A 26,005-nucleotide genomic window follows, 5' to 3' on the forward strand; every position below is an offset into this window, starting at 1 on the left:
AACTTGGGTCGGGTTAGGCCAAGCCCGATAGACTAAAACCCGATTTTTGCATGTTAGATCAGTGGTTCGGACTTGGTTTTGTAAAATCAAAACCCGACTCGGTTTTGAGTTGGGCTTGAGTTAGAATATCAAAAAATTGAAAAACCCGAACCCGTATGCATATATGTACATGTATTTTTCAATCATTTTATTTTTGTAAAAACAAGAGCATCTCTAGGTGGTAGTATAATCTGTCAAATTCTTCAAATTTGAAGAAAAACTTTGAAATTTCTCGGAATTCCATCTCTATGTGGCATGAAATTCGGTCGCATCACCTACTTGTTCACATTCTTGTTCGCAAATTTGGCAATTTGGATGCGGATGATTGCTGTCACAGGCTAAATCAGAAAAGTATTGTGTCTTGGACTACGATGATTGCTGGTTACATTCGGGGTAAGAACTTGGAGGGTGTTAAACTTTTTGTGGCTATGCAAGAAGAGGGTGTTTTGCCTAATGAGATTACAATGATGAGTCTGGTTTTAGAGTGTGGATTCAGTGGAGCTCTGGAACTGGGAAGGCAGCTACACAATTACATGTTGAGAAGAGGGTTTAACATGTCCTTGGCATTGTCAACAGCTTTGGTAGATATGTATGGCAAGTGTGGTGAAGTGAAGGCGGCGAGAACTTTATTTGATGGTACGTGCAGGAGAGATGTGATGATGTGGACTGCAATGATCTCTGGATATGCACAGGGGGAAATCCCTTGACCAAGCTTTTGATCTCTTTGTTCAGATGAGGGATACAGGTATGAAGCCAAATGAGGTGACTGTGGTTAACCTCCTTTCTCTGTGTGCAGAAGCAGGGGCTCTTGATCTAGGTAAATGGATCCATGCCTACATCTATCTGTTCACAGCCTAAAAACCAACTCTGGATCTCCGCCGACACCCCATAAAAATGACGTCATAATAAAAGTTGACGAAAACGATGGCTTTCAAAACACTTGATTCTTTCTCCTTCCATATTTAGTCGACACTTATTTTTTCTCTCTTTAAACACTTTTGACTATTTTCTCAAGATCTGAAAAATGGAAGGAAATGATGGTGCAAAATTTCCTACTCTAGTTTAATTCTCTTATTTCTCTGTTGATAAAACTTAAGCAACAAAATAAACACAATACCAAATAATGAAAGTAAACAATAAAAAGAAGTTCCCAAATCTCAATTTTATTTAATTCTTACGGATTATCTTTACAAAATCTTTTATTAAGTCCTTGATTTCCCTTTTTAAAATGTACTCAGTCCAATTCATAGGAGTTCCTTTGGTAAACAGAATGTTAATTCTTTTGCCTCTTGTCTTAAAGCCTAAAACGCCTACAACACACACATGCTACAACGGCTAAAGCGGCACAACGACGGCGGCATTTGTCGAATCATTCTATGTATGTTACCGAAATCAACCTAGATCTAGGGCTTTTCATTCTCTAATTAGAAATCTTTCTAACAGACTTGTTCTCATCCATAAATCCAATCTTCAAAAGTAAATAAATTCAGAGATTATAGGAACACTTCTTTATTGTAAACTTGTATTATAAGGTAAACAAGTTTATTAAATGCTAAGTTACAACATAATACTCCATATAGGAGCCCCTATAGACTAATAATTCAAGTAACTTTCTTTTCATCTCCAGCAATTCCAAAGATGCCATTTTCTGAAAGAAAACAATAAAAGTTATTCTTGATTTTTACCTTTGAGAGCCCTTGTCAGGCTATCGGCAATAAAATTCTTTTGACCAGGCAAATGCTTCAAGAGTCAAGACATATTGTTGCTGGTATTGTAGAATTTTAATCTCGTCTCTTATCACTTTCTGAGACTTGTCATTCTGTATTCCATTTTTCTTTAAAAATCCAATTACAGAAATAGAATCAGTCTGTAAAACAAAATTTTCAAAAAGGAATATCTTAAAGTTTTTTAGTGCTAAAACAATAGCCTTAAGTTCTTTATCGAATGTTGACCAATTCTTTTCAGTGTCATTCCAAACACCACTACAATACCTAGCCACATGCAGATTATGGTCAAATGTTCCATCTTCTGATTTTTTCTGGAATTGTAAAACTCCAGCCCAATCAGTATCACTAGCATCTATAGTGACAAATAATTTATCTCCTTCCTTTGGTAATTCTAGGAAAGGTAAATTATTGCAAACCTGTTTTATGACCCTTACAGCTAAGACTTTTAACCTGATTGGAATTTTTTTCTTCCTTTCTCTCAAGATTTCTTGATCTAAGAGGGTTAAACTACACTTGGGTTGTTTGTCTTTTGGCATTGCCAAAGGGTTATCAGAGAAGTTATTAGCCAATAGAGTTTCTATTGCTAACAATTTTTTCTCTAAAACACTCTCTTTTACTGTCTTTTCTTCTTTTTGTATCAATTCACCACGCTGGGCTTGACACTCTGAAGATTCTAGCCAAGGCAAACTTGGTCTAGGGCACGGAGAACCATGTAAAACAATCTTGTTTTCATGTTCTGGTGTTCGGAGATGGATCATATCTCCTAAAATGGTCATAGGGAAACTATTAGACTCTTTTATCCAAAAGTTATTTCCTACAATGACATCATGTTTCATTTGATTATGCTGCCAGAATTCACCTGCATAAGTTCTAAAACGATTTTAAAATTTACATCTTTTGCAAATTTACTGGTTATATTAAAACTTTCATCAGCATAAACCAACTTTTTAGGAGGACCATCTAACCAATATTCAGGAGGAAAAACTTCCTCTTTGGCTAGCAACAAGGTGCATCCTGTGTCATACAAACCACTCAAACTGTATTCTGGGTAACCATTGAAACCAAACTCAATGTCAATAAACCTAGAACTAGTGGTAATGACGGAATTACAAGGAATTTTTTCTTCCTCGATATCATTTTCAAATTCAGATATAGAAGAATCATCTTCTGGATCATCATCTGAAAATTCAGAAGAATTATCTGACTGTTCAGATTCTTCTGGAATGAGACTCTGAGATGTCTCTGAGTCTGTGACCTCATCCTCAAAGGGTAATATCTCTTCATAACCCATGTGAGGTAGCAAGTGAGGTTGGACATAGAAACCTTTTTCCTTTGGGTTTCTCTGTTTCTTTTCAGCAATCAAGATTTTAAGTTTTAAAATCTCATGTTCCAAAAGTAGTGTTTGAAGATCTTTGCTATTTACATCTTCCACTATTGGTTCGTCTACTAAGGTCTTATGGCACATGATCCTAGCATGATTTAATCGTCTACTAAGGTCTTATGGCACATGATCCTAGCACATGGTTCCAAAACTCTTGGTCTGTTCTTGACTTAATCCAGTCAAAACCAAAACATTGTTTGCAAGCCTTGAGTTCGGTGAGTACCCTGAAGTCTTTCTCTTCAGGATCAGTCTTCAGACGAATATTCTGATCCATATTCAGATTCCTCTGAACTAGATGTATAATATTCGTAGAATGAATATTCTGAGTCAGAACATTCATACTCTGAGTATGCAACATACCCAAAGTTCTCTAGACATCTTGCTTTGTCAGCAACTGTCTTCTTAGGACATCTATTTGCATAATGCCCTAACTGTTGACATCCAAAGCACTTCACCTTAGATGTTTCTTTTTTAGGCAGATTTTTCCTAAATCGCCTTTTCTTCACAAATCTAGGCTTGTTCCTAGATTTCTTCCATTTCCTAAACCTAAACCTAGGTTTGGGCTTCTTGAATCCCTTTTTCTTCTGGTTGCTGCAACCAAATTTTAAAACAGGGATCTCTGTCTGTTTGCAAAGCAAACTGTTGCTATTCCTAGCACTCTTTTTTAACCTATAATCTAGGCAAAAAGATTCTAACTGATTCTTGACAAATGCTATTCTAGCACCTATAGAATCATTTGAGGTTTCTGGATAACTCTTCGTCAACGAAGTTCCCCATTCTCCAGGTAACTTGGTAAAATAGAGTCTTAGTAATTCTCTATTTGAGACATCTCCATACAACAACAAAAGTCTCAAAAATGTCAGAGAATACTCTTCCAAATCTCTCAAGTTGCAACATTCAATCTTTTGCAACATTGTCCAAGCCTTATGTTGTACTTTGGCTTGTTCTGTTTCTGTATCTTAAATCCTACAAATCTGGAATCTCAGATAAGCACCAATGAGGGGTCCTTTTCCTCCACCTTCATTGAATTTTAACACGAAATCTGCATAAGCTGGGGTTCTCTTCAAAGCATCCCAAATTAGCTTAGCATTCCCCATGAGGGTCTGTTCCATGTAAGCTAGCTTCCTAGCATTGTCCTATTCGTTAAAATGAGTTCCTATAGCAATATCCATTGAGGATTCCCATTGTTGGATTTCTGCTGCTGCTGTCTGCAGATCATTACAGAAAAGTGCTATACCTTTGTCACTTATGGCTACAGTCTTGATGTTTATCCTTTTAGCCATCTGATCCAGAATACCTAGCTTAGGTTCTTCTCTGGATTTCCTAAGAGCTTCCCTTCTATCATCATCATGATATAAAGTGGTGTTTCTCTTCTTCTTCTTCTTCCCCTTGTTGTAGTTATTCCTAGGAGGGTTTCTCCCATAGTAAACTAAGGGCTCTACATTTTCTGTAGGTAAATCTAAGGAAATTTTCTCCAAAGATTCAGTCAATGGTTCATCTTGAATCTGATAACCATATTCTAATGGGTAGGCTAGTATACTAGATACTATTGCAAACCTTTGTGTAAGCCTTTGGGAAGGTTTCTCACACTCGTCCCATTCTTTTTCTAGTTGTGACTTCAAAACTAGAAGATTCTTGGTTAGATCAATGTCTAACTCTTTGCAATGCAGACTTGGGATATCAATCTCCATCTGATGTGTCTCCAAGGATGTTGTTAAACTCTTCTTGTTTAAACCTTCTAGAGGTTCCTACATGAGTTTTACAAGGTGTTTTTAACCTAACTGTAAGGTTATCCTTGGTTTTCAACTTGTAATCTACCTAGGATGTCTCTCCTATATGCAAGATAGGTTTTATCCTAGGAAAGTCGAAATCAACATTCCAACTTAGGTTTTCTAAGGGAATGGGCTGAGGAATACTTCTGATGTCCGTATCCATGGGTTTCACTATGATAGTCTTACCCTTCTCAAATTTTTCATCTCTTTTTCGAATGGGATGAGGAACTTCTAACCAACTCATGTAGAGTTTGGTTGATACAGAGACTGCCTTAGAACCTTGTCTAAGCTCTATATCTGGTCTTACCATGATGGTTAAGACACCACAAAGAAGTTATGGAAAACTCTCTCTGCTGTTTGTGATGAAATGAAAAAAACCAACAACTCTGTTTCTTCCTACAGTCAATAAAGAGAGAATGTGTGAACCACAAATAGTCTTCTTCCTTTGCGCGTGGTGGTGGGACTGGGACTGGGACTGGAACTGGTGGGTCTTCCATTATTGAATGCTATGTTTGATATTTTGGTAAGACCACTTCTGTTATTGACTTGCTTCCTACGTAACTTCATTTGAATTTTTGATCATCCGATTTTCTGTTTTTGCCGACATAAAAAATGCAAATATTGTACAAAGTCTGGTCCGGAATTAACATCGGTTTAATTGTAAACGAAGTAGTAAAAAAATAAAGAAGCCAACTCTGTTTCTTTACACTAGAGAAAAGAGAGTAGTTTGCTTAGCTTGCACGCAGCATGATGTTCTTCCAAGGTTTACTACCACTAAGTAAAGCTTTGTCCCATATTCCCTTACCACTAACTAAAGCTAAAGCTAAACACACTTCCCTTTCAGCTACTTCTTTATCAGGAGAATATAAGCTACCCCCAAGGTTGATTAGTTTTTCGGTTTCTTCCATCTTGCAAAATATTTGACTTACCTGTGATTGTTATTTGCATTTTGTTAGTTAAAATAGTTAAGAGAACTTTGTTTTCTGATCATGTTGAACGATTTATTCCCAGGGGATGCCAAGTCTTGTGGAAGGGAGTGTAATTAATAGCGAGGGTAGGATTCAAGGTGGGATAGCAATAGCTAGAACCAATTTATACACTCTTTGATTTCTTTTGCCTCACAACTTTGCCCAGAAAATCGAGTTTTTTGTGCTTCTGTTGTTCTGTTAGCCATTAGGTATCAAGCCCATAGGTATAATAACCGTATAATGGACATGCTCCAGAGATCCGAGAGATGTGAAACACACTTACACACTTGGGTTAAACTAAGATTTCTTGATCTAAGATGGTTAAACTACACTTGGGTTGTTTGTCTTTTGGCATTGCCAAAGGGTTATCAGAGAAGTTATTAGCCAATAGAGTTTCTATTGCTAACAATGTTTTCTCTAAAACACTCTCTTTTACTGTCTTTTCTTCTTTTTGTATCAATTCACCACGCTGGGCTTGACACTCTGAAGATTCTAGCCAAGGCAAACTTGGTCTAGGGCACGGAGAACCATGTAAAACAATCTTGTTTTCATGTTCTGGTGTTCGGAGATGATCATATCTCCTAAAATGGTCATAGGGAAACTATTAGACTCTTTTATCCAAAAGTTATTTCCTACAATGACATCATGTTTCATTTGATTATGCTGCCTGAATTCACCTGCATAAGTTCTAAAACGCATTTTAAAATTTACATCTTTTGCAAATTTACTGGTTATATTAAAACTTTCATCAGCATAAACCAACTTTTTAGGAGGACCATCTAACCAATATTCAGGAGGAAAAACTTCCTCTTTGGCTAGCAACAAGGTGCATCCTGTGTCATACAAACCACTCAAACTGTATTCTGGGTAACCATTGAAACCAAACTCAATGTCAATAAACCTAGAACTAGTGGTAATGACGGAATTACAAGGAATTTTTTCTTCCTCGATATCATTTTCAAATTCAGATATAGAAGAATCATCTTCTGGATCATCATCTGAAAATTCAGAAGAATTATCTGACTGTTCAGATTCTTCTGGAATGAGACTCTGAGATGTCTCTGTCTGTGACCTCATCCTCAAAGGGTAATATCTCTTCATAACCCATGTGAGGTAGACATAGAAACCTTTTTCCTTTGGGTTTCTCTGTTTCTTTTCAGCAATCAAGATTTTAAGTTTTAAAATCTCATGTTCCAAAAGTAGTGTTTGAAGATCTTTGCTATTTACATCTTCCACTATTGGTTCGTCTACTAGGGTCTTATGGCATATGATCCTAGCATGATTTAACAACTCTTGGTCTGTTCTTGACTTAATCCAGTCAAATCCAAAACATTGTTTGCAAGCCTTGAGTTCACCCAAAGCTTTGAGTACCCTGAAGTCTTTCTCTTCAGGATCAGTCTTCAGACGAATAGTCTGATCCATATTCAGATTCCTCTGAACTAGATGTATAATATTCGTAGAATGAATATTCTGAGTCAGAACATTCATACTCTGAGTATGCAACATACCCAAAGTCCTCTAGACATCTTGCTTTGTCAGCAACTGTCTTCTTAGGACATCTATTTGCATAATGCCCTAACTGTTGACATCCAAAGCACTTCACCTTAGATGTTTCTTTTTTAGGCAGATTTTTCCTAAATCGCCTTTTCTTCTAAATCTAGGCTTGTTCCTAGATTTCTTCCATTTCCTAAACCTAAACCTAGGTTTGGGCTTCTTGAATCCCTTTTTCTTCTGGTTGCTGCAACCAAATTTTAAAAACAGGGATCTCTGTCTGTCTGCAAAGCAAACTGTTGCTATTCCTAGCACTCTTTTTTTAACCTATAATCTAGGCAAAAGATTCTAACTGATTCTTGACAAATGCTATTCTAGCACCTATAGAATCATTTGAGGTTTCTGGATAACTTTTCACAACAGCGAAGTTCCCCATTCTCCGGTAACTTGGTAAAATAGAGTCTTAGTAATTCTCTATTTGAGACATCTCCATACAACAACAAAAGTCTCAAAAATGTCAGAGAATACTCTTCCAAATCTCTCAAGTTGCAACATTCAATCTTTTGCAACATTGTCCAAGCCTTATGTTGTACTTTGGCTTGTTCTGTTTCTGTATCTTAAATCCCACAAATCTGGAATCTCAGATAAGCACCAATGAGGGGTCCTTTTCCTCCACCTTCATTGAATTTTAACACGAAATCTGCATAAGCTGGGGTTCTCTTCAAAGCATCCCAAATTAGCTTAGCATTCCCCATGAGGGTCTGTTCCATGTAAGCTAGCTTCCTAGCATTGTCCTATTCGTTAAAATGAGTTCCTATAGCAATATCCATTGAGGATTCCCATTGTTGGATTTCTGCTGCTGCTGTCTGCAGATCATTACAGAAAAGTGCTATACCTTTGTCAGTTATGGCTACAGTCTTGATGTTTATCCTTTTAGCCATCTGATCCAGAATACCTAGCTTAGGTTCTTCTCTGGATTTCCTAAGAGCTTCCCTTCTATCATCATCATGATATGAAGTGGATTTTCTCTTCTTCTTCTTCTTCCCCTTGTTGTAGTTATTCCTAGGAGGGTTTCTCCCATGGTAAACTAAGGGCTCTACATTTTCTGTAGGTAAATCTAAGGAAATTTTCTCCAAAGATTCAGTCAATGGTTCATCTTGAATCTGATAACCATATTCTAATGGGTAGGCTAGTATACTAGATACTATTGCAAACCTTTGTGTAAGCCTTTGGGAAGGTTTCTCACACTCGTCCCATTCTTTTTCTAGTTGTGACTTCAAAACTAGAAGATTCTTGGTTAGATCAATGTCTAACTCTTTGCACAGACTTGGGATATCAATCTCCATCTGATGTGTCTCCAAGGATGTTGTTAAACTCTTCTTGTTTAAACCTTCTAGAGGTTCCTACATGAGTTTTACAAGGTGTTTTTAACCTAACTGTAAGGTTATCCTTGGTTTTCAACTTGTAATCTACCTGGGATGTCTCTCCTATATGCAAGATAGGTTTTATCCTAGGAAAGTCGAAATCAACATTCCAACTTAGGTTTTCTAAGGGAATGGGCTGAGGAATACTTCTGATGTCCATATCCATGGGTTTCACTATGATAGTCTTACCCTTCTCAAATTTTTCATCTCTTTTTCGAAAGGGATGAGGAACTTCTAACCAACTCATGTAGAGTTTGGTTGATACAGAGACTGCCTTAGAACCTTGTCTAAGCTCTATATCTGGTCTTACGATGATGGTTAAGACATCATCTATATTTTCATCCTGAGCTGAAAATAAATAATCCATATAAAGGATAGTGTAAACTGCTCCCGTATATAAATTACTTGCCCAAAGGCCTAATATAGATTTTTCAGTATCTAGGATTCTTTCATCCCTTATACTGATCCTGATTGGAATATCTATCCCTGCATTTCCTAGCCACTTTACTAGAATTTGAACTGCAGCAATATGGAAATATCCCTTTTTTATATCCTTTTTAGATTTGCTCTTAAGGATATCTTCATCAAAAATATCACTGGTTTTAATAGTGTTTATTATGATGTCTTTGTCTGAAGGATAGTGTTTTGTTTTGGCAAAAAACATCCTTTTGTTTTTCTTAATGCTTTTTCTGTTTGTCTCATAAAGAACTTTTTCTTTAAGATCTTCAGGAGAGAAGTTTGAAGCATCAACTTCTTCAAAAGTTATTTTGTCATACAACTGATAACTTTTATGTTTGTTGTTTTCTTTTATTGAAAACAAATCTTTGAATTTATTGCTTAAATTCATTTCAGATTTTAATTCATTTTTCAGGTTTTAACCACCATGAATTATCTGCTTTTTCTCTGGTCCATCCAAAGTAAGGTTGTGGTTTTGGTCCACCCTTAACTTGAATAGCAGAAATGTTGTTAGCTATCTGATCTAGTTTTTGTTTTAGATCTTTTTTCAGCTAAACTTGTCGAGGCTAACTTTTCAGTTATCTCTTTTAAGCCAGGTTGAGATTTCTCTTGAGAATCAAGATAATCTTTGATACCTTCGACTTTGTTACTAAGTTCCCTTAATAACATTTTGTTTTCATTTAACTGTGTGTTGTTCACAGCTAAAATGTACTGGTTTGAGGCTATCAGTCTAGCCAAATATGTCTGGGTCTTAGACAAGCCAGTAGAAACAGTTTTTATTGCTTTAGAGATAGGTTCCCCTTCTCTATAGTCTTCCTAGAGAAAATCTGCTTTCCTCTTAACAATGTTTTCCATTTTAACTTAACCACAGTTTTTAAGACCTCGTCAACTTTTAAAAGACTGTTTTTGCAATCTCTTACTAATGGAACAACTTGTTCACTTAGTTGTAGGATCTGTTTAGAATTTTCTTCAGTCCTAACTTCTGTTGGTTTAGGGTTATCTGGATCAAATTTCATTTCTTCCAATAAACCTTTAACCTGATTTTTAAGGTGTTCTAGTTCATTAACTAGTTCCTTATTGTTTTTCTTTGAAGAATTATCCAAGATTCTTTTTAATTCTTCAGGTTGATTAGATTTTATTAAACCTAGAACATTTTCTAAGTTTTCTTTAAAATCTATCTGTTGGCTTTTTATTTCTCTTAATTCTTTTAAGATGAAAGAAAGCACATCATTGTTTGTTTCTTCTTTGGAAACATAAGGTAGATTTTTCAATTTTTTATCTATCCCTCTGGTTTCTAAGAGATCCAGATAATTTGTCATGGAAATCTTAAAATACTGTTACTCCAGTTATAGTCTTGCGACCGCATGGAGAACCGTCCTTCCATTATTGAATGCTATGTTTGATATTTTGGTAAGACCACTTCTGTTATTGACTTGCTTCCTACGTAACTTCATTTGAATTTTTGATCATCCGATTTTCTGTTTTTGCCGACATAAAAAATGCAAATATTGTACAAAGTCTGGTCCGGAATTAACATCGGTTTAATTGTAAACTAAGTAGTAAAAAAATAAATAAGCCAACTCTGTTTCTTCACACTAGAGAAAAGAGAGTAGTTTGCTTAGCTTGCACGCAGCATGATGTGCTTCCAAGTCAAAAAAGGTTTACAGTAAAGCTTTGTCCCATATTCCCTTACCACTAACTAAAGCTAAAGCTAAACACACAGCTACTTCTTTATCAGGAGAATATACTTCACGAGAATATAAGCTACCCCCAAGGTTGATTAGTTTTTCGGTTTCTTCCATCTTGCAAAATATTTGACTTATTGTTATTTGCATTTTGTTAGTTAAAATAGTTAAGAGAAGTTTGTTTTCTGATCATGTTGAACGATTTATTCCCAGGGGATGCCAAGTCTTGTGGAAGGGAGTGTAATTAATAGCGAGGGTAGGATTCAAGGTGGGATAGCGATAGCTAGAACCAATTTATACACTCTTTGATTTCTTTTGCCTCACAACTTTGCCCAGAAAATCGAGTTTTTTGTGCTTCTGTTGTTCTGTTAGCCATTAGGTATCAAGCCCATAGGTATAATAACCGTATAATGGACATGCTCCAGAGATCCGAGAGATGTGAAACACACTTACACACATCGTCATTGTCTCATGGGTCGAGGCCCATTAATATTAGTAGGGTCTTTTGAGCTAGTATTACTCTTGTTAGTTTTCTGAACTCTAAGTCTCTAACTGTATAATCAAGTTTCCTCCCTTTTCTGGGTCATGATTTTTGTTGCGTCTTATTTTTTTCCTCTCTCACATCTTCGTTTCCATTAGTCTATATTGTCCACAAGTAAACAACCAGCCGGAATGAAAGTAGGACCATGAAATTCCACATAAAATCAACAGAAGCAGGTATCTAATTATCCATGGTGTTGAAAGGACTGTCTCCAATCAAATTGAAATTGGAAATCATGTTTAGAATTAAAAATGGCAGTTTCAACATCCAATCATGTGGCATACAGTTTACATATGCAGTCATTGACATAATGTTTAAAATTGTTTGGTGCCATCTGATCAAACATCAAACATCAGAGGGTAATTGTATACAAGGTAATTTATGTGGTTGAAATTATGGAAAATCATGGCTAAGTCTTGTACATGCACTGTCACTAAAAATGATGCCTAATTGTACATTTTACTACATATAGAAGGCATATATCATAAGTTGCAACAGACTCCTTTAGTCTCTTACAACCCTTCCTCATTTACTGGAGGGGACTTGTTGCATCAGTAGCTAATACTGTCATGAAGATTGTACCTTTCTGCTGCGCAATCAAGATCCTTGAAGGGTTTTAGAGTCTGTGCCAACATCACTCCAGGGGATGGACTTCCAACTTTGAACAAAGTTACGCTTATCCCAGAAGATCTACCTGTCACTGCATATACTTCCTCAATCCTCATCTGGTAGTCATCGAGAAAATTTGGGATTTGGCGATTTGCCCTCTAATCCCATATGCAACTCTTGAATCCGACCGTAGAAGAAAGTTTCTTTCCATGAAATTGTGCAGGTAGAGAAAAGTGAGAATAGTTGAACTCACATATAAAGAAGCTCCAATAGGATTCAGTCCCAGCTGCCGTCGTCCAAAAAGAAGTCATAAAAGATATGAGCCAACATCCCTAATAGTGAACCTTCTTTTTGTACTTGGTTCTGAGCATAGACAATCTCCTTTGTAGAAGCAATTTCTCCTCCTTTCCCATCTTTTCCAAGTAGAACACAATTTTTTTCAGCATAGTCACCACTTCTTCGCTCTCGTAACCCAACTCTTTCTCTTGAATGCTCAAAACCCTCTTCAGCAAGGCCAGTACGTCAGCATCATCATTCCCTATTCTTGCTTGAATGGAAATCAAACAGTCGAGAGCTTCCGCTGCACAATCAACACATCATTCACAATTTCACATTAGTAAACAAAAAGGCGGAGGGGAGGGGGTACTTAATGGCCAAGGATACCCATCAGCATTGGTCAAGAAACTGATTTAAGCACCATTATAAGTTTATAACCATAGCTTGCATTCAATCTCAACACTAGAAAATATTGTTGTCAGGTTCTGCTATACAGTGTATAATACACCTCATATTGAGCACTTGCGCTATTGGTAGTCTCAACTACTTGAACTCTTTATCTGAAAGGTCTTTGTTACTGTGTGTCATTCAAATGTTTTCCTCTGAAACCCATGACGTCCATGTGTTAGAGAACACTTAAATTTGTACACAGGCTTTCATGTTTTAACTTCGGGAAGTTCAAATTGACAAGTGAAATCATTGACATTTGTGCCATGGTACAGATATCATACCCGCCCCCAGCAAGAAAAATACAAAAAACAGAGAGTCACACACCGACCCAAACAAAAAAAGGAGTGGCATTACCGCATGTCCGCATTAGCTAAGAGCGTATACACTAAAACTCCCAAAAATGTTAGAAAATAGATTCAAACAGTAAAGGTAAACTAAAATCAGCTAGTCATTAGCCTAAAAGTAACTCAAACAAATCTTGTGTATACTCTTTTACGTTTCATCTCGCGTACATATAAAATAGTTAGAATGACTTTACAGATTAAAATCCTCAATGAAGGAACAAGAATAATAAACTAACTAACTACTTCACTTGTGTAATGGTTAAGACTAAGTTCTGTCATGGACTAAGTTGGAAAGAGTTTACCATATATCAGAGATTTATTCCCGAATGCCCTTTCATGGATGCGCACGGCCTCCAAGGCAAATTGCTCCGCCTCTACGTCCCGTTTCAAATGGTAAAGTGTGACGGCAAGGCTTAACATTGGGACAGTGATTGACGGATCCTCAGATCCCATAGCCATCTCCATGATCCGGAGACCTTCCCTTTGTAAGCGTTCAGCCTCCACAAAATTCTTTGAGCGTGAATATGAGGTAGCAAGGTTTAACAGGTGGGTCACTGAACTGGGGTGCTCGTTTCCATTATACTTCTCAGTTGTTAGCAAACACTCTTTCAACAGCTCTCGGCCCTCGTGTTCTCTAAGACAGTTGAGGATACAACAATTTGGTTAGACACATCTCATACATTCCTTTTTTCCTTTCATAATGGGCGATTCACTTGTTCCTAACAAAGTGTTTTTGTTGTTGAGGAAGCAATGAGATAATAGGAAAATGGAAAATATAATGGATTTTAACTTCAAAGTACAAATACTCTTTACAAAAAGCCCATGGCATATCGGAAGCGAGTCACTACCTTCCTGCAATGTAATATAAATCTGCCAACTCTATCCTAATCTTCTCCACGACTTCATCATCCATAGCTATGTATTTTGAATCCTTTATAACTTGAAGGCCTTTCCTATGTAATTCAACAGCTTCATCCAAGCTACCTGAAAGACAAGAATACGATAACCAAAACTGTTACGTAACTATAACTAACACTATTCAGTTAATACCTGATACGAGCTTCACATGACACACATGGTGCAGAAAGTGAAGGATATCACCCTTTGTTAACTAGTGACAGGTCACAACAAAACAAAACTAAACTCAGATGGATTCACTTTATCATTCGGCGGTGTTTGAAGCACCAAATATTATATACAATCCAGTAGAAAGGGAACATTCCACTCATTGAAAAGTAACTTTATAACAACATAGAGTCCAAGGTTTAACCTACGACACATTATTTTACAGAAGATTTTCAGCATCAAACGTTTTTTGTGGGATTCCTCACTTCTCGGAAAACGTACATTTTTGTGAATACGCTCTTTACCGACTTGTATGTTGTATTATGTTGTATTAACTTTTTATTCGGACCAAACACTATACTAAAACGTCTCTATTTCCAAGGGGTAGGGTATGCTAACCCCCTGCACCAGACAGCCTTCGGAACATGCTTAATCCCAAAGGTTGGCCACTTCTGTTATTTGAAAGATATTTTAGCCACCATAGCACAACTGGTAGGTTTGCCAATGGGGCTGTCTTAACATCAGAAAACACCGAAATATGGTACAATAGCTCTTTTGAGTATAAATCAGTTTCAGCCTAACTGAATATGATACATATATATGAATTGGTGTCCGACACAGGTACAAAACGTCCGACACGGCATCTTGAAAGAGCTTGGATACTGGGACGTGTTTTTATAATTTTCAGTGGTCAGACCACCTGGTCCCAACTCCTTTTGATATTCATTTTAATATGTGATTTATTTTGTTCAGAAATACTGGCAACAAGCTCAATGGAAATAACAAGTACAACTAAAGGTTTATGAATAGCAGTACAACGCTTACCTTTTGCACACTTAGCATTAGCAAGGGAACACATAGCTATTCCAACTCTTCCATCATGGTCTCCATATAACTTTGCATATGTCCTTAAAATTCTAGAATGCAAAGCACACATAGGTATATCAGAATATGTGATATAATGCCTAGACCCAAACAAAAGAACATGCAAGAATATAAAAATTACCTGTACAAACAGTTTTCTGCATCAGCAGCCTTACCTTCCCGGATAAAAAGATTTCCAAGACCTATTAAAGGCACCACAACATCCAGGCTTTCAGCACCTCTGCTCTTTTCTAGAATATCGACTGTGCGGCGGTAGATTTCTACAGATTTTGAGGCCCTTTCCAATAGAAGTATAGACTTTTGCCATTCCCAGAAGTGATGGTACTAGAAAAGGATCACTCTTTCCTACACAAGGATACGCTTTAAACTAAGCATGTCTTCAGAGAATCACAGAAAATAAAAAAAAGACTGCACTTTTCAAATTACTATAACTGCATTGCGTGGAACATGAATCATAGACCAGCTCGAAACTTACCAAATAAACCTTCTAATATTTCAAGGCTTCTCTCGTACATCGCCATGGCCTCCTCATACCTTCCTGAAATTAGTGTACATAGTTCCCATATGCAGTAACACTGAATCCAAGAATGGCTCATTGTTCTTTACATTCCCCACAATCTCTTCCAACTGTTCATCATCAAAATAATGTATTTTCAAGAAGATGCACATGACAAAAACAAACCAGATAGACTCTATTTTCTTTGACACATTTTCATGAACAACTCTCGAATATATGAATATGGAATTACCTTTCCAAACACAACAACACATCACACAGTCACAGACACAAAAGGAGGAAAAGTGTCGACAATCTCATGCAACAACACATCGATGGATGTTTCAGAGAAGAAAGGAATTAACAGTTTTCTATGAAAACCCCACACATTTCCATCAGTGTAGTGGGAAAAAAATATGACCACTAATTAGCTGGTGTTTTTCCTCATAAAGAGAGTACTATAAAGCTTGTTCTTTACTTATTGATTACTTCCATTCTCCTCATCTTTGTTGTGGCTCCTAATTCCAATTTTTATTAGCGAGTGGTTTTGTGTCTCCTTATCTACCTCTACCTCCAAGAATTCTAGTGTCCACCTGCTCATAGAGCACTATAGGGTCATTCAACTAAGATGCCACATGCAAAGTAATTAAGCTAGTTTGCATTTTCCACTTTCATCAGTAACCAGAACAAGTGAAAACAGTTTATATGTCTCCAAACATTCAAGATTACCAGATCAAAAAATAACTAAATGATGGAATAGAGTAATTACCATGTCCAACAAGCACTCGACAAACTCAAAGTCCCCGACGCCCATATATCCCAAGGCTATGACATCGAGTATGGCAGCTTGTTCCATGCCATTATCTCCTCCAGCAATCTGCTCTTTCACTGCTTTATAGTTTGCTTGAAGTAAATTCATTGCACCATCTATATTCCCCTTTTTAAGCATAGTTTTGACTTGAAGAAAAAACTCCTGTAACTCTCTCTCGAACTCATTCATGGAATTACTTGACCTGCTTAAGTTTTTTGGAGCTGATACTGTACGAAAAATGTCATCTTCCTTTTGAGTTCCGGGTAATGCTGCTGTGCTTTTAGTTGCAAAACATCTTATGTTACGAGGTTCATAGACAACTCTGAGGGGCACCTTGTAAAGCTTGATACTACCTTGCAGAGAAAAGGGGAGAGTTTGGGTGTCAACCGTAATGATATTAGTTGCAAGGAACTGTGATCCTAAAAATTGATAAAAGGTGTCAACCAAGAAAGCAAACCCAAAAACAAATAAAAGCAAATAGCATTTCACAAATAAAAAGAGTTACCTAACAAACATCATCAAAAACATTATTCCTCATTGTCATTAGCAGAGCAAAGTTATCAGAAGAATATCACCCTTATGCATAGATGATCGTTCCCGAGCGCAAACATGATCAACGAAACATAAAAACTGTCCCTCACAAATATTTAGACAAACTAACAAACACTGACACCTCCAAGATTTGATGAATTACCAAAGCAAACCGAAAAATATTCTTGAGTTTTGCCTACAGACACACAGCTACAAATTTGGTACCTCATGTTACTAATATTCTTGAGCATAGGCCACCACTACAATAAATCACGGATCGAATACGATTAGACCAACATTTGGTTGGTAAAGTATTTGAGACTTTTTGCAACAGACCCGGGTTAAAAACCAGCTAGCACCACAATAGAAATCTCAAGTGTGAACTCATACCCGACTAAGAAAATAGAAACATCGAATGCCAATTCATACCCATCTATTAACACTCCTGATCACAAGGACTTTTATACCCCGTCATAATATGTTTTCCAATTAGAATCCAACTCAGATTCTGATTGAAAATCAAACAGATCCCTACCAACTTTTTCACTACACTCCACTTCAGACACCATTACCAGTGTTCCACTATTACTGAGACAGCAACTTGATTGTCACAAAGAAACTTACCATAGTTGAGAATGAGAATTAAAATGCATTTTTCTCTACAGATCCCTTTAAATCCCCTGGTCAGATGGGCTTCAACCCTTGTCTATTAAATCTTGATGGGACCATATATCCATATTAAGGGAGATTTTCATCCAGCCTTCTCCCAATTGGACTTCTGTATGGCAAGTCGACATCATTCATAAAATTAACTCTTGCTATAGAACTGTGGAAACCACCGACAGTCTTCCTACTATAGGCATGTCTAGTGTGTTTCTTGTCAAAAGCTTGACTGAAAATTGAACAAAAAATTCAAATTTATTTGCAACAATCAAAATACTTCAACATGTAACGAACACCAAACATAACCTTATCATTTTTCTTTGTGTTGTACCTTCTATCGCCTGAGAGACTGAGACATTTGGATTGACATAAAATCTGTAACTTTTCGTTCTAAGGATGCTCTTATAGATTCAAAAATAATACTATACGCAACAAATTGAGACATTTTTAAAAATCTCAACCATTGCTTTAAAAAAAATTATATTATTATCTTGTTTCCCCAAAATAAACAAACATTCCCCCTCTTACTAATTGATAATTCTCACCAGCAAAGAGAACCAGTGGAGTAATAGTACTTTGCAGATGGTCTAGTTCATTTTCCTTTGTAGGACATTAAAGACTCAATGACTGGGTTCACAAGAAGCAGTCACGCAGAAGCTTTCAACTTGTGGAAAAAATGAAAATTTAATAAATCCCGAGAACTAGGTCTACAATGACTTTTGTTGGGAGTGACTTCAAAAGTGACTCTGACTCCATTTTTTCATTCCCGAGGTGTCATCAAAAGCCTTGTTGATACTATACCTTAAAATGGACTCGACTCCATTTTTCATTCATCTCGGTGTCATATGCATAGTTGTCAACTCCCTGCGCACCTTCGTTACCATGAAGATCGTTTTTAATTTTCAGTGAATCGAGAATCGAATCGAGTCGCGAATCGTAAGATTCACAAATTAATAAATCGTTTTATAAATATGTATATTTTCTTTTATATTTTATATTATTATTAAGTATCCAATTACAGAAATTTTAAGGTCCAAGGATGGAGAATGTTTAAATGAGCCATTTGCAATTGTCGGATGGAGAATTTAAGTTAGGGTCCAAGTGAAAGAAAAGCCCAAATAAGTTTACTTACTAAGACAGGCCCAGTTTTTAAAGACCACCCATTTCTTTAAAGTAGTCACGTGTCTTTCTAACTAGACCTAATATTTTTGTCAAAACAAAAGGCGCCGCAACTCCTCTCTTTCTGTCTCTTTATGTCTCTCTCGATTCAGGCAAGAAAAAAAGAAAAAGGCACAAGAAAAAAAAGATTTGAAATCTGAAGAAGAAAAGACTTTTTCACTGAATCGTTGGTCGTTTAATCGTGCGATTTTACGATTTTGTCGGTTCGAATCGCGATTTTAGAGCAATTCCACTATCATCCGATTCATACCTGCGATTCCAAACTATTGTACTTCGACTCGACTTGAATCGTACGATTCGACTCGTGAATCGTACGATTTTGACAACACTGGTCATATGTAATTAAGTCATGTGTAAACGGTTTAAAAATGTTTCTAAAAGGTGGCTTACAATCCTAGGAATGTTGCTTTAGATCTTCATTACCTACCCACTATTGCACGAAATGCAGTTTGTCCTATGTACCAAGATGTAGGGCGTTTCTGAAGAACCTGAATTGAAAACTGAGCACTTGATTCTAACTGCTGCATATTGATATGAGATAGATATCGGCTGTTAAGAAGACTGTTCAGGATGTAGAGTAAGGAGAAAAGAAAGCCTCAGACAAAAACAGTTGAAACCTGACTAACATAGTCAGGTCCATTTTTATGCTGACTCATTCATCAGATTTCAACTCCTTTCATGGTGATTTTCTCTCCTAAACTCTTTGTTTTGAACGATCTTCCAACTAGTGGAATTTATCTCCAATCAATCTACAGTAGTTAGAATCAGGTTCTGCATTAGATTCTCCCGAAAGAAACCAATATCCCCTTATGGTTTGCCATTGTATGAAAAGATTAGAAGGATCTACACTAGACCTTTTTGGGCAACTTGGATATGAAGACCTGGATTTCAGTAAATGACGCAATCGACTCAGAATCCTTTTCTTCTCTTCTGCTGATGATACACATGATTTGTTTTTCAGTCAGCTCCAGAAGCAGAAAGTCCTTTAACTCTGGATGGCCAAGTACTCTAATGGACCATCAGTTAAATCTTTGGTCAATGCTGATACTTTTGTTATGAGGTTTCCTAATTGCTTTGCAATTCCTTCAAATATAACTAGGTGTAGAGGGTCAACTGCATTACTTAAGTTGGAATATATCAGTTAATGTATTATGCAAGAATTGGGTATTTGTTTTCAGTTCACACAATTGAAGGCTAAAATTTATTGGAAATCACCTGATGGGATTCAAAGCTAAATTGATATATTTTAATAATTTATTGTTGTCCGCTAACCAAAACAACCGGTGCTTTGTTGACAGTTATTAAATTTAAATGAAGTTACCGGCTATCACACACAAACCACACAGGGAAAGAAATGTGTAAAATCTGAATGCACACAATGCATGGAGGAAGTGTTCTTTGCAATCCAGGAAGTTTAGACAGCTGAAACGCATGGTAGAGGTTATGTGAAGGATCTGTAAACAGTTCATATCAGTTCCTAAGATCCAAAAAATACTGATACATGGATCTCTAACCTTTCATCCATAAATCTACTCCAACGACTCTAATACTTAACCACTAGAAGAAAGGAAATCATCATTTCTTTAAAGTAATATCAAGTCAGGAAATTAGAATTTGGTAGCATAGCTCAAGGCGTCCTCAGAACATCAGTACGCTTCCTCTTTACCAGACAAAATCAGAAACACACAAAACTAAACATATTGCACGACTAACACTCCAAATCATCATTCAATCCAGCACAAATATAGATGCTTCTATAACAAAGAATAATTTAAAAAGACACAAAGCTTGCAAGATCTTTACAGGAAAATAAGATTATCGAACACAAATTATATTGAAACACTCGAAAGCAAACATTGGAACCCTAGAAGCTCCAGAGGCTCATGATCAATGCTTAAGTTGTGTGTAAAGAGTTTAAATATTTCTAAAGTAGAACTATACTCTCCCAAAATATCTGATTGTTTGTGATCAGGCAAACTTTTATCTGTGTGAAAATAGAAATCTCAAGTATGGATTCATATCCAACTCCCCTTAACACTCCTGATTGTGAGGATTTCTATCTTCTATCATATTCTATGTTTTAATCAAAATCTGGCTCTGAATGTTTAGGAAAATGCTGAGGGTTCAGAATAAGCAGAAGCTCTCACCTTTTTGAAAGGATTAACTATAGCTAAAGAACTAGGTGTATAGAGACCTTATGTAGGTTCTGAGTTCCTACAGCAAAAGCTTGGTGGATGCTATGAGATTTCTTACTCCACTTTCGGACGTTCAGAATCTCAGGGTAAACAGTTTAGATATTTGTAGAGTGACCTATATTGCTAGGAATGTTGATATATACTCTATAGTCTGTAGCTTAGTTTGAATCAAGTTACTGGTTTTCTGAAAACTAAAAAAGTGAAAAGCTAAATGCTTACAAATGGTTGCATGAAGTGATCAAGGATACTAAGTTATCAACAATTGTATACAACTATCTGTGTGGCAAGATGCTCCAATACAGGTGAAACACATAATAGAGGTTTAATTCGAATATCCAACTTTTTTCAGTTATTTGAAGTGAATAGCATGTAAAACAGTTGATATCAAATGTTCGAAACACTTAATTTATATCTGTCAAACCTTTGGTACTTTTCAACACTTTCAACACTCTGACTATAAACAAAAACAATAAGAGAAACACACAAGAGGAAGAGAGCGTGTCTCAGTTGGCTGTCTTAACAATTGGGAAGAACCCACTAGATTGCTTTTTAATTGCAACAATTGAGGTACACTAAAACACTTGAAAGTATCAATTATGTATCTTATTGGCATCTACTATCTAGTCGAGACGATTTTGAACTGAAATGAACTGTGATTGTCTCATAGTAGAAAATAATGTATCAATTATTCCAATCGGGTCAAATAAATCATATGCGAATCAGGAAATAACTAAAATTACAATAAAACCCTAGAAATTTTATTAAAAAAAAAAGGCATACCCAGTTTTCTGTTGAAGAATGGTTGGAAACTGAATCTTAACATAAGTGCAAGTGCAGATCACTAATAACACCACTGTTAAAAACGAGTGGAAATTGAACAAAGCCGACTGCAACAAACAACAAACTAATTAATTACGTGTCACATTCAAACAAACAAGTAAAACATGATCTCAGTTCGAACAAAATAAAATAAAATTACCATTTTCTTTCTTGGTTTACGGAGAAGAAGAAACGAGGCTGCTCCTCAATTCTTTTCTCGATTTTTCTTTTTATTGGGTTTGCAAAATATCGCGACATTTCGTATTTTGGAGTGTTGTATGTATTGGGCTGGGCCTTGGATGCGGGTCCTATATATGGGCTTGTAAATAGGAAAACCACTAGTGAAGAGGATTATATAGGGGGTTATCATGTCGAGTATATATCTTCTGTAGAGGGTCCTCAATATGATAAAACCAAGTAAAGATGTGAAGTGAGCATGTAGTCCATGAAAATAAAAGGCCTCTGAGCAAGTCCAATGGGAAATGTTGTAATCTACAGTGGTGGTACTTGGTACACACCATAAATCCATAATGAAATCACTTTAAAAGTGCTACATTTATTGTTGTGCGAAAAGGCTATTACTACAATATATATATATATATATATATTCACTAACTCCCCCATTCTTCCTCTTCCACCATTTGTTAAAAGAAGAAATACATTTTTAGACTCTTCTCATAAAGTAGTTCGGTGGTTTTATTGATATTACTAGAGTAAAAGGGGTACATAAACAAAGGTGTTTGAGTCAGGTTTGATGTTTGATGTTTGATTTTTTTTTTTTTTTTTTTTTTTTAATTATTATTAACAAACCTATTATCAGTAATTTTTTTATGTTGGTGGGGTTCGAGCCCCAAACATTTGGTATCATTACCCAAAAGTCCAAACATCTGATATCGTCACCCTAGTGTTTTATCGACTTTGCTAGTCGACATCTACACAAAAAAACAAAAAAAAAAAAAAAACAAACAAACAAACAAAAACAAACAAACAAAATTTGTCGTTTGATGTTTGGTGCACACAAAAAAAGTATTTTTTTTTCGCTTGGTAATTTTTTCAAAAGTCCTGAGAGATCCTTCAACCGTATTTGTCATTCCATCAATCTAGGTCCTTTCAACAGAGACCAAATATTTTTAACACCAAACTCTCCCAAAAGTTTTATTTATGCAACATGGGGTCTTTATAATTGTATGTTTTTGTAAAAATTGCTCTGTGTAATTGCAAGTAATGTGACATGGGGTTTCGACAATGTGGGGTTTGTTTGTTTGAATTTTGGCAAAATGGGTTTTGTTTATTCAGAGGTTTATCTTTGGTTTGCTACAACATGTTCAAGCAAAATTTTGTATTTGGGGCTTTCAATGAAACGCGTTTTTGTTTGGTTTAGTTTTCGCATGATGGGTTTTACTTATTTTGAGGTAATGTGGGGTAGCGTGTTTAGGGATTTTGATAACATGGATTTTGCAGCTTGTATTTTATTTTATATTTTTTATAGATTGTTCTTTGATGAGTTGGCTATGAGTTCAACTAGTAATAACAATGGTTATGTGGTCACGGAAAATTTACATGTAAATTCGTTTTCCTTTGCTAATGACAGTTGATATTGGGATGGAAGGAGAGGTGAAATTGATGGTGAATTAATTGGGGATGAGAAGAGAGATGAATATGGGGATGAAGGCAAGTGAGATTTACGAAACCCAAATGATACAAAAACTTTAAAGCACTCTTAATCGCCAAAGCTTCCCCAAGATTCGATAGTGGAATTATAAAGGCAACTTGAGAACCCAAATAGGTGCCAATGAAATCGTTGTTTCTATTGACAAAAGCTGTCGAGAAGGCCATATAGCTTCCGGTTGGTGTAAAGTACTTAAAGGAGTCAGTTAATCTTTTGCCATTTTTTTTTCTAGCATCCAGGATGGGCGTCTGATATGGGTATGATTCTCTTTGCGTACCGGATAAAGGCGGTCTTGTGCACTACTGATTCGCAAATCACGTACACTAAACCATATTTACACTCGAGACTTGAAATTCTATCACGATTTAGAAGTTCTATAGGTTCAAAAACTTTAAGTTTTAGGGCAATGGACAATGAAAAATTATGGTGATGATAATTACCTAAAACATGAGCATCATGTTGTTTTTCGACGACACATACTTGTTTTATAGTATTTTCATTATAAGTTACTATCGTTCCAACTAGAAAAAACCTTTTTGATTGATTATTGATTTGAGGATCGTTGTACTTCAAATCTATAGTGAAATATCCTATTTTGTTTTGGGTTTTAAGAAAATGTATAGTTTTATCTGATTGATTAATCGCAATGTGAGAAAATGACAAAATGTCTTGGTCACGTGCCAGACACACGATCGTACTTGACCAGATGGGTTTCTTACTTCAAACCATACGGTCAAAATTTGCAACCACACAGGAGATACTAATATATTCACACACTTCAATTTTGATCTCTAAAGTAAGCATTTGGAGTCTTCAATTAAAAAAAAAATCAATTTAGATACTTTGTAAGTTATGATATGATTCTTTTAGAATTTTATTTTTATGTAGTGTTTTAGCTGGTTTTAGTGCATAAGATGTATGTACATTTTGATCATGAATTTATTGATATGAATGGAGTTGATATGAATTGGTTGAATTTATGTTTTCGTATCGAAAAAAAAAAAAAAAAACTCCCCCCATGTGACATGGGAGTAGAGTGTCACATAGAACTCCAGTTTTGTTACCAACCTTATGAATTTATGATAGTATGAGTTGGTCAAGTTATTTTTTACCAGGTTCACAATAGAATTGAAATAAAGGTAAACACCTAATTTATGAGGCTCACAATATAATTGAAATGAGTTTTATTTGTTATGAGGGTTATATTTGGGTTGTTACAACATAATCAAGCAAATGTTTGTATTTGGGGCTTTCCATGAAACACGTTTTTTGTTTGGTTTAGTTTTCGCCGCGATGGATTTTACTTATTAATTCTAAGGTAATGTGGGGGTAGTGTGTGTAGGGATTTTGATAACATGGATTTTGCAACTTGTTACTTATGCTTTTATGTGGTATATATATATACATGCCCGATCTTAGAAGTACATGTTTATTTTAAAGTTAAAATAAGTACGTAAGTAAAACATCACTTAGAAAATGAATTCAACTCTAATTTTTTGTGGATATTACCTACATACCATAAAGATCATCTCCACAAAATTTGAGTTCATTTGAAAACCTCTAACCTAGCTAAAAATTGTTGTTATATTTAAAAAAAAATCTAACGGTCAAGAAAATAATATGTTTGCAATCATCTTTTGCCTAAGTTAGAGATTTCTAAATGAGTTGAAATTTTGTAGAGATAATGTTTATTGTGAGTAGATGATATCCACAAAAAAATTATATTGAATTCATTTTTTAGGTGAAGTTTTACTTATGTATTTATTTTTACTTAAAATAAGTATGTATTTATAAGATCCGGCTTATATATATATAGCTTGTTATTTGATAGGTTGTCTATGAGTTCAACTAGTAATAACAGTGATTTTGTGGTCGCTCAGTTAATCTTTTGCCATTTTTTTTTCCAAGCACCCAAGATGGGGGTTTGATATGGGTACGATTCTCTTGCGTACCGGATAAAATGCGGTCTTGTATGCGCTACTGATTTGCAAATCATGTACACTAAACCATATTTACCTAGACCAGGACACCGTGATTATTGGTGATTTAAAAAAAAAATCCAATATATGGTCTTGCATTATATCGTCTTGCATAACTATACCAGGTTAATCACGGATCCGGTAATAGTGTGTACACAGGTAAATATGGTATTACATTATATCTGATCCGCTCTTGCATTATGTACCAGGTTATATCTATACCAGATTTACCTATACCAGGATCCGATCAATTAAAAAAAAAACTTGCACACATGCATAATGGTGTGTGCATGTGTGGTATATAAATGTATAGTAGTGTTTGCATGTGTATTATACACATGTTTAATGATGTTTGCCCATGCATATTAGAGAAGGTCATTATTGATACTAGCAAAAAGCACGTGTTATACATGTGGATGACAAATTTAATGTATTAAAAAGAGTATGTATGATAACTTGTTTACAAAGTGACAACTAAAATAATCTAACAAAATATGTCGGTTCTATAGACGGAATCATGCAAAGAATATGAGAAAAAAAAATGCAATTG

The 26,005-nt window shown here is 35.8% G+C and overlaps 2 protein-coding genes and 1 pseudogene across 3 annotated transcripts; 1 reads left to right on the forward strand and 2 right to left on the reverse strand.

Annotated features, from left to right (window-relative positions):
• The first annotated feature begins 410 nt into the window (after positions 1 to 410).
• LOC147495788 (pentatricopeptide repeat-containing protein At2g02980, chloroplastic-like) lies at positions 411 to 897 on the forward strand. The gene is made up of 2 exons (XM_086568474.1): positions 411 to 637; positions 732 to 897. Exons 1-2 carry the CDS (start codon positions 411 to 413, stop codon positions 895 to 897), a joined length of 393 nt encoding a protein of 130 aa, XP_086424600.1.
• A 2,495-nt stretch (positions 898 to 3,392) lies between these two features.
• Positions 3,393 to 4,061, reverse strand: LOC147495789 (uncharacterized). Its single transcript, XM_086568475.1, has one exon. The coding sequence runs from the start codon at positions 4,059 to 4,061 to the stop codon at positions 3,393 to 3,395; it is 669 nt and encodes a 222-aa protein (XP_086424601.1).
• Positions 4,062 to 11,663: 7,602 nt separating this feature from the next.
• LOC147495790 (uncharacterized) lies at positions 11,664 to 22,057 on the reverse strand (annotated as a pseudogene). The gene is made up of 9 exons (XR_015197718.1): positions 21,968 to 22,057; positions 21,769 to 21,875; positions 16,379 to 16,839; positions 15,589 to 15,740; positions 15,235 to 15,458; positions 15,054 to 15,145; positions 14,012 to 14,147; positions 13,466 to 13,797; positions 11,664 to 12,673 (listed from the first exon to the last, which is right to left on the reverse strand). The product of XR_015197718.1 is annotated as an uncharacterized LOC147495790 (transcript).
• Between the last annotated feature and the right edge of the window lie 3,948 nt (positions 22,058 to 26,005).

The sequence above is a fragment of the Coptis chinensis genome, chromosome 6, assembly GCF_015680905.1.
Source record: "Coptis chinensis isolate HL-2020 chromosome 6, ASM1568090v1, whole genome shotgun sequence".
NCBI classification, from domain to species: domain Eukaryota; kingdom Viridiplantae; phylum Streptophyta; class Magnoliopsida; order Ranunculales; family Ranunculaceae; genus Coptis; species Coptis chinensis.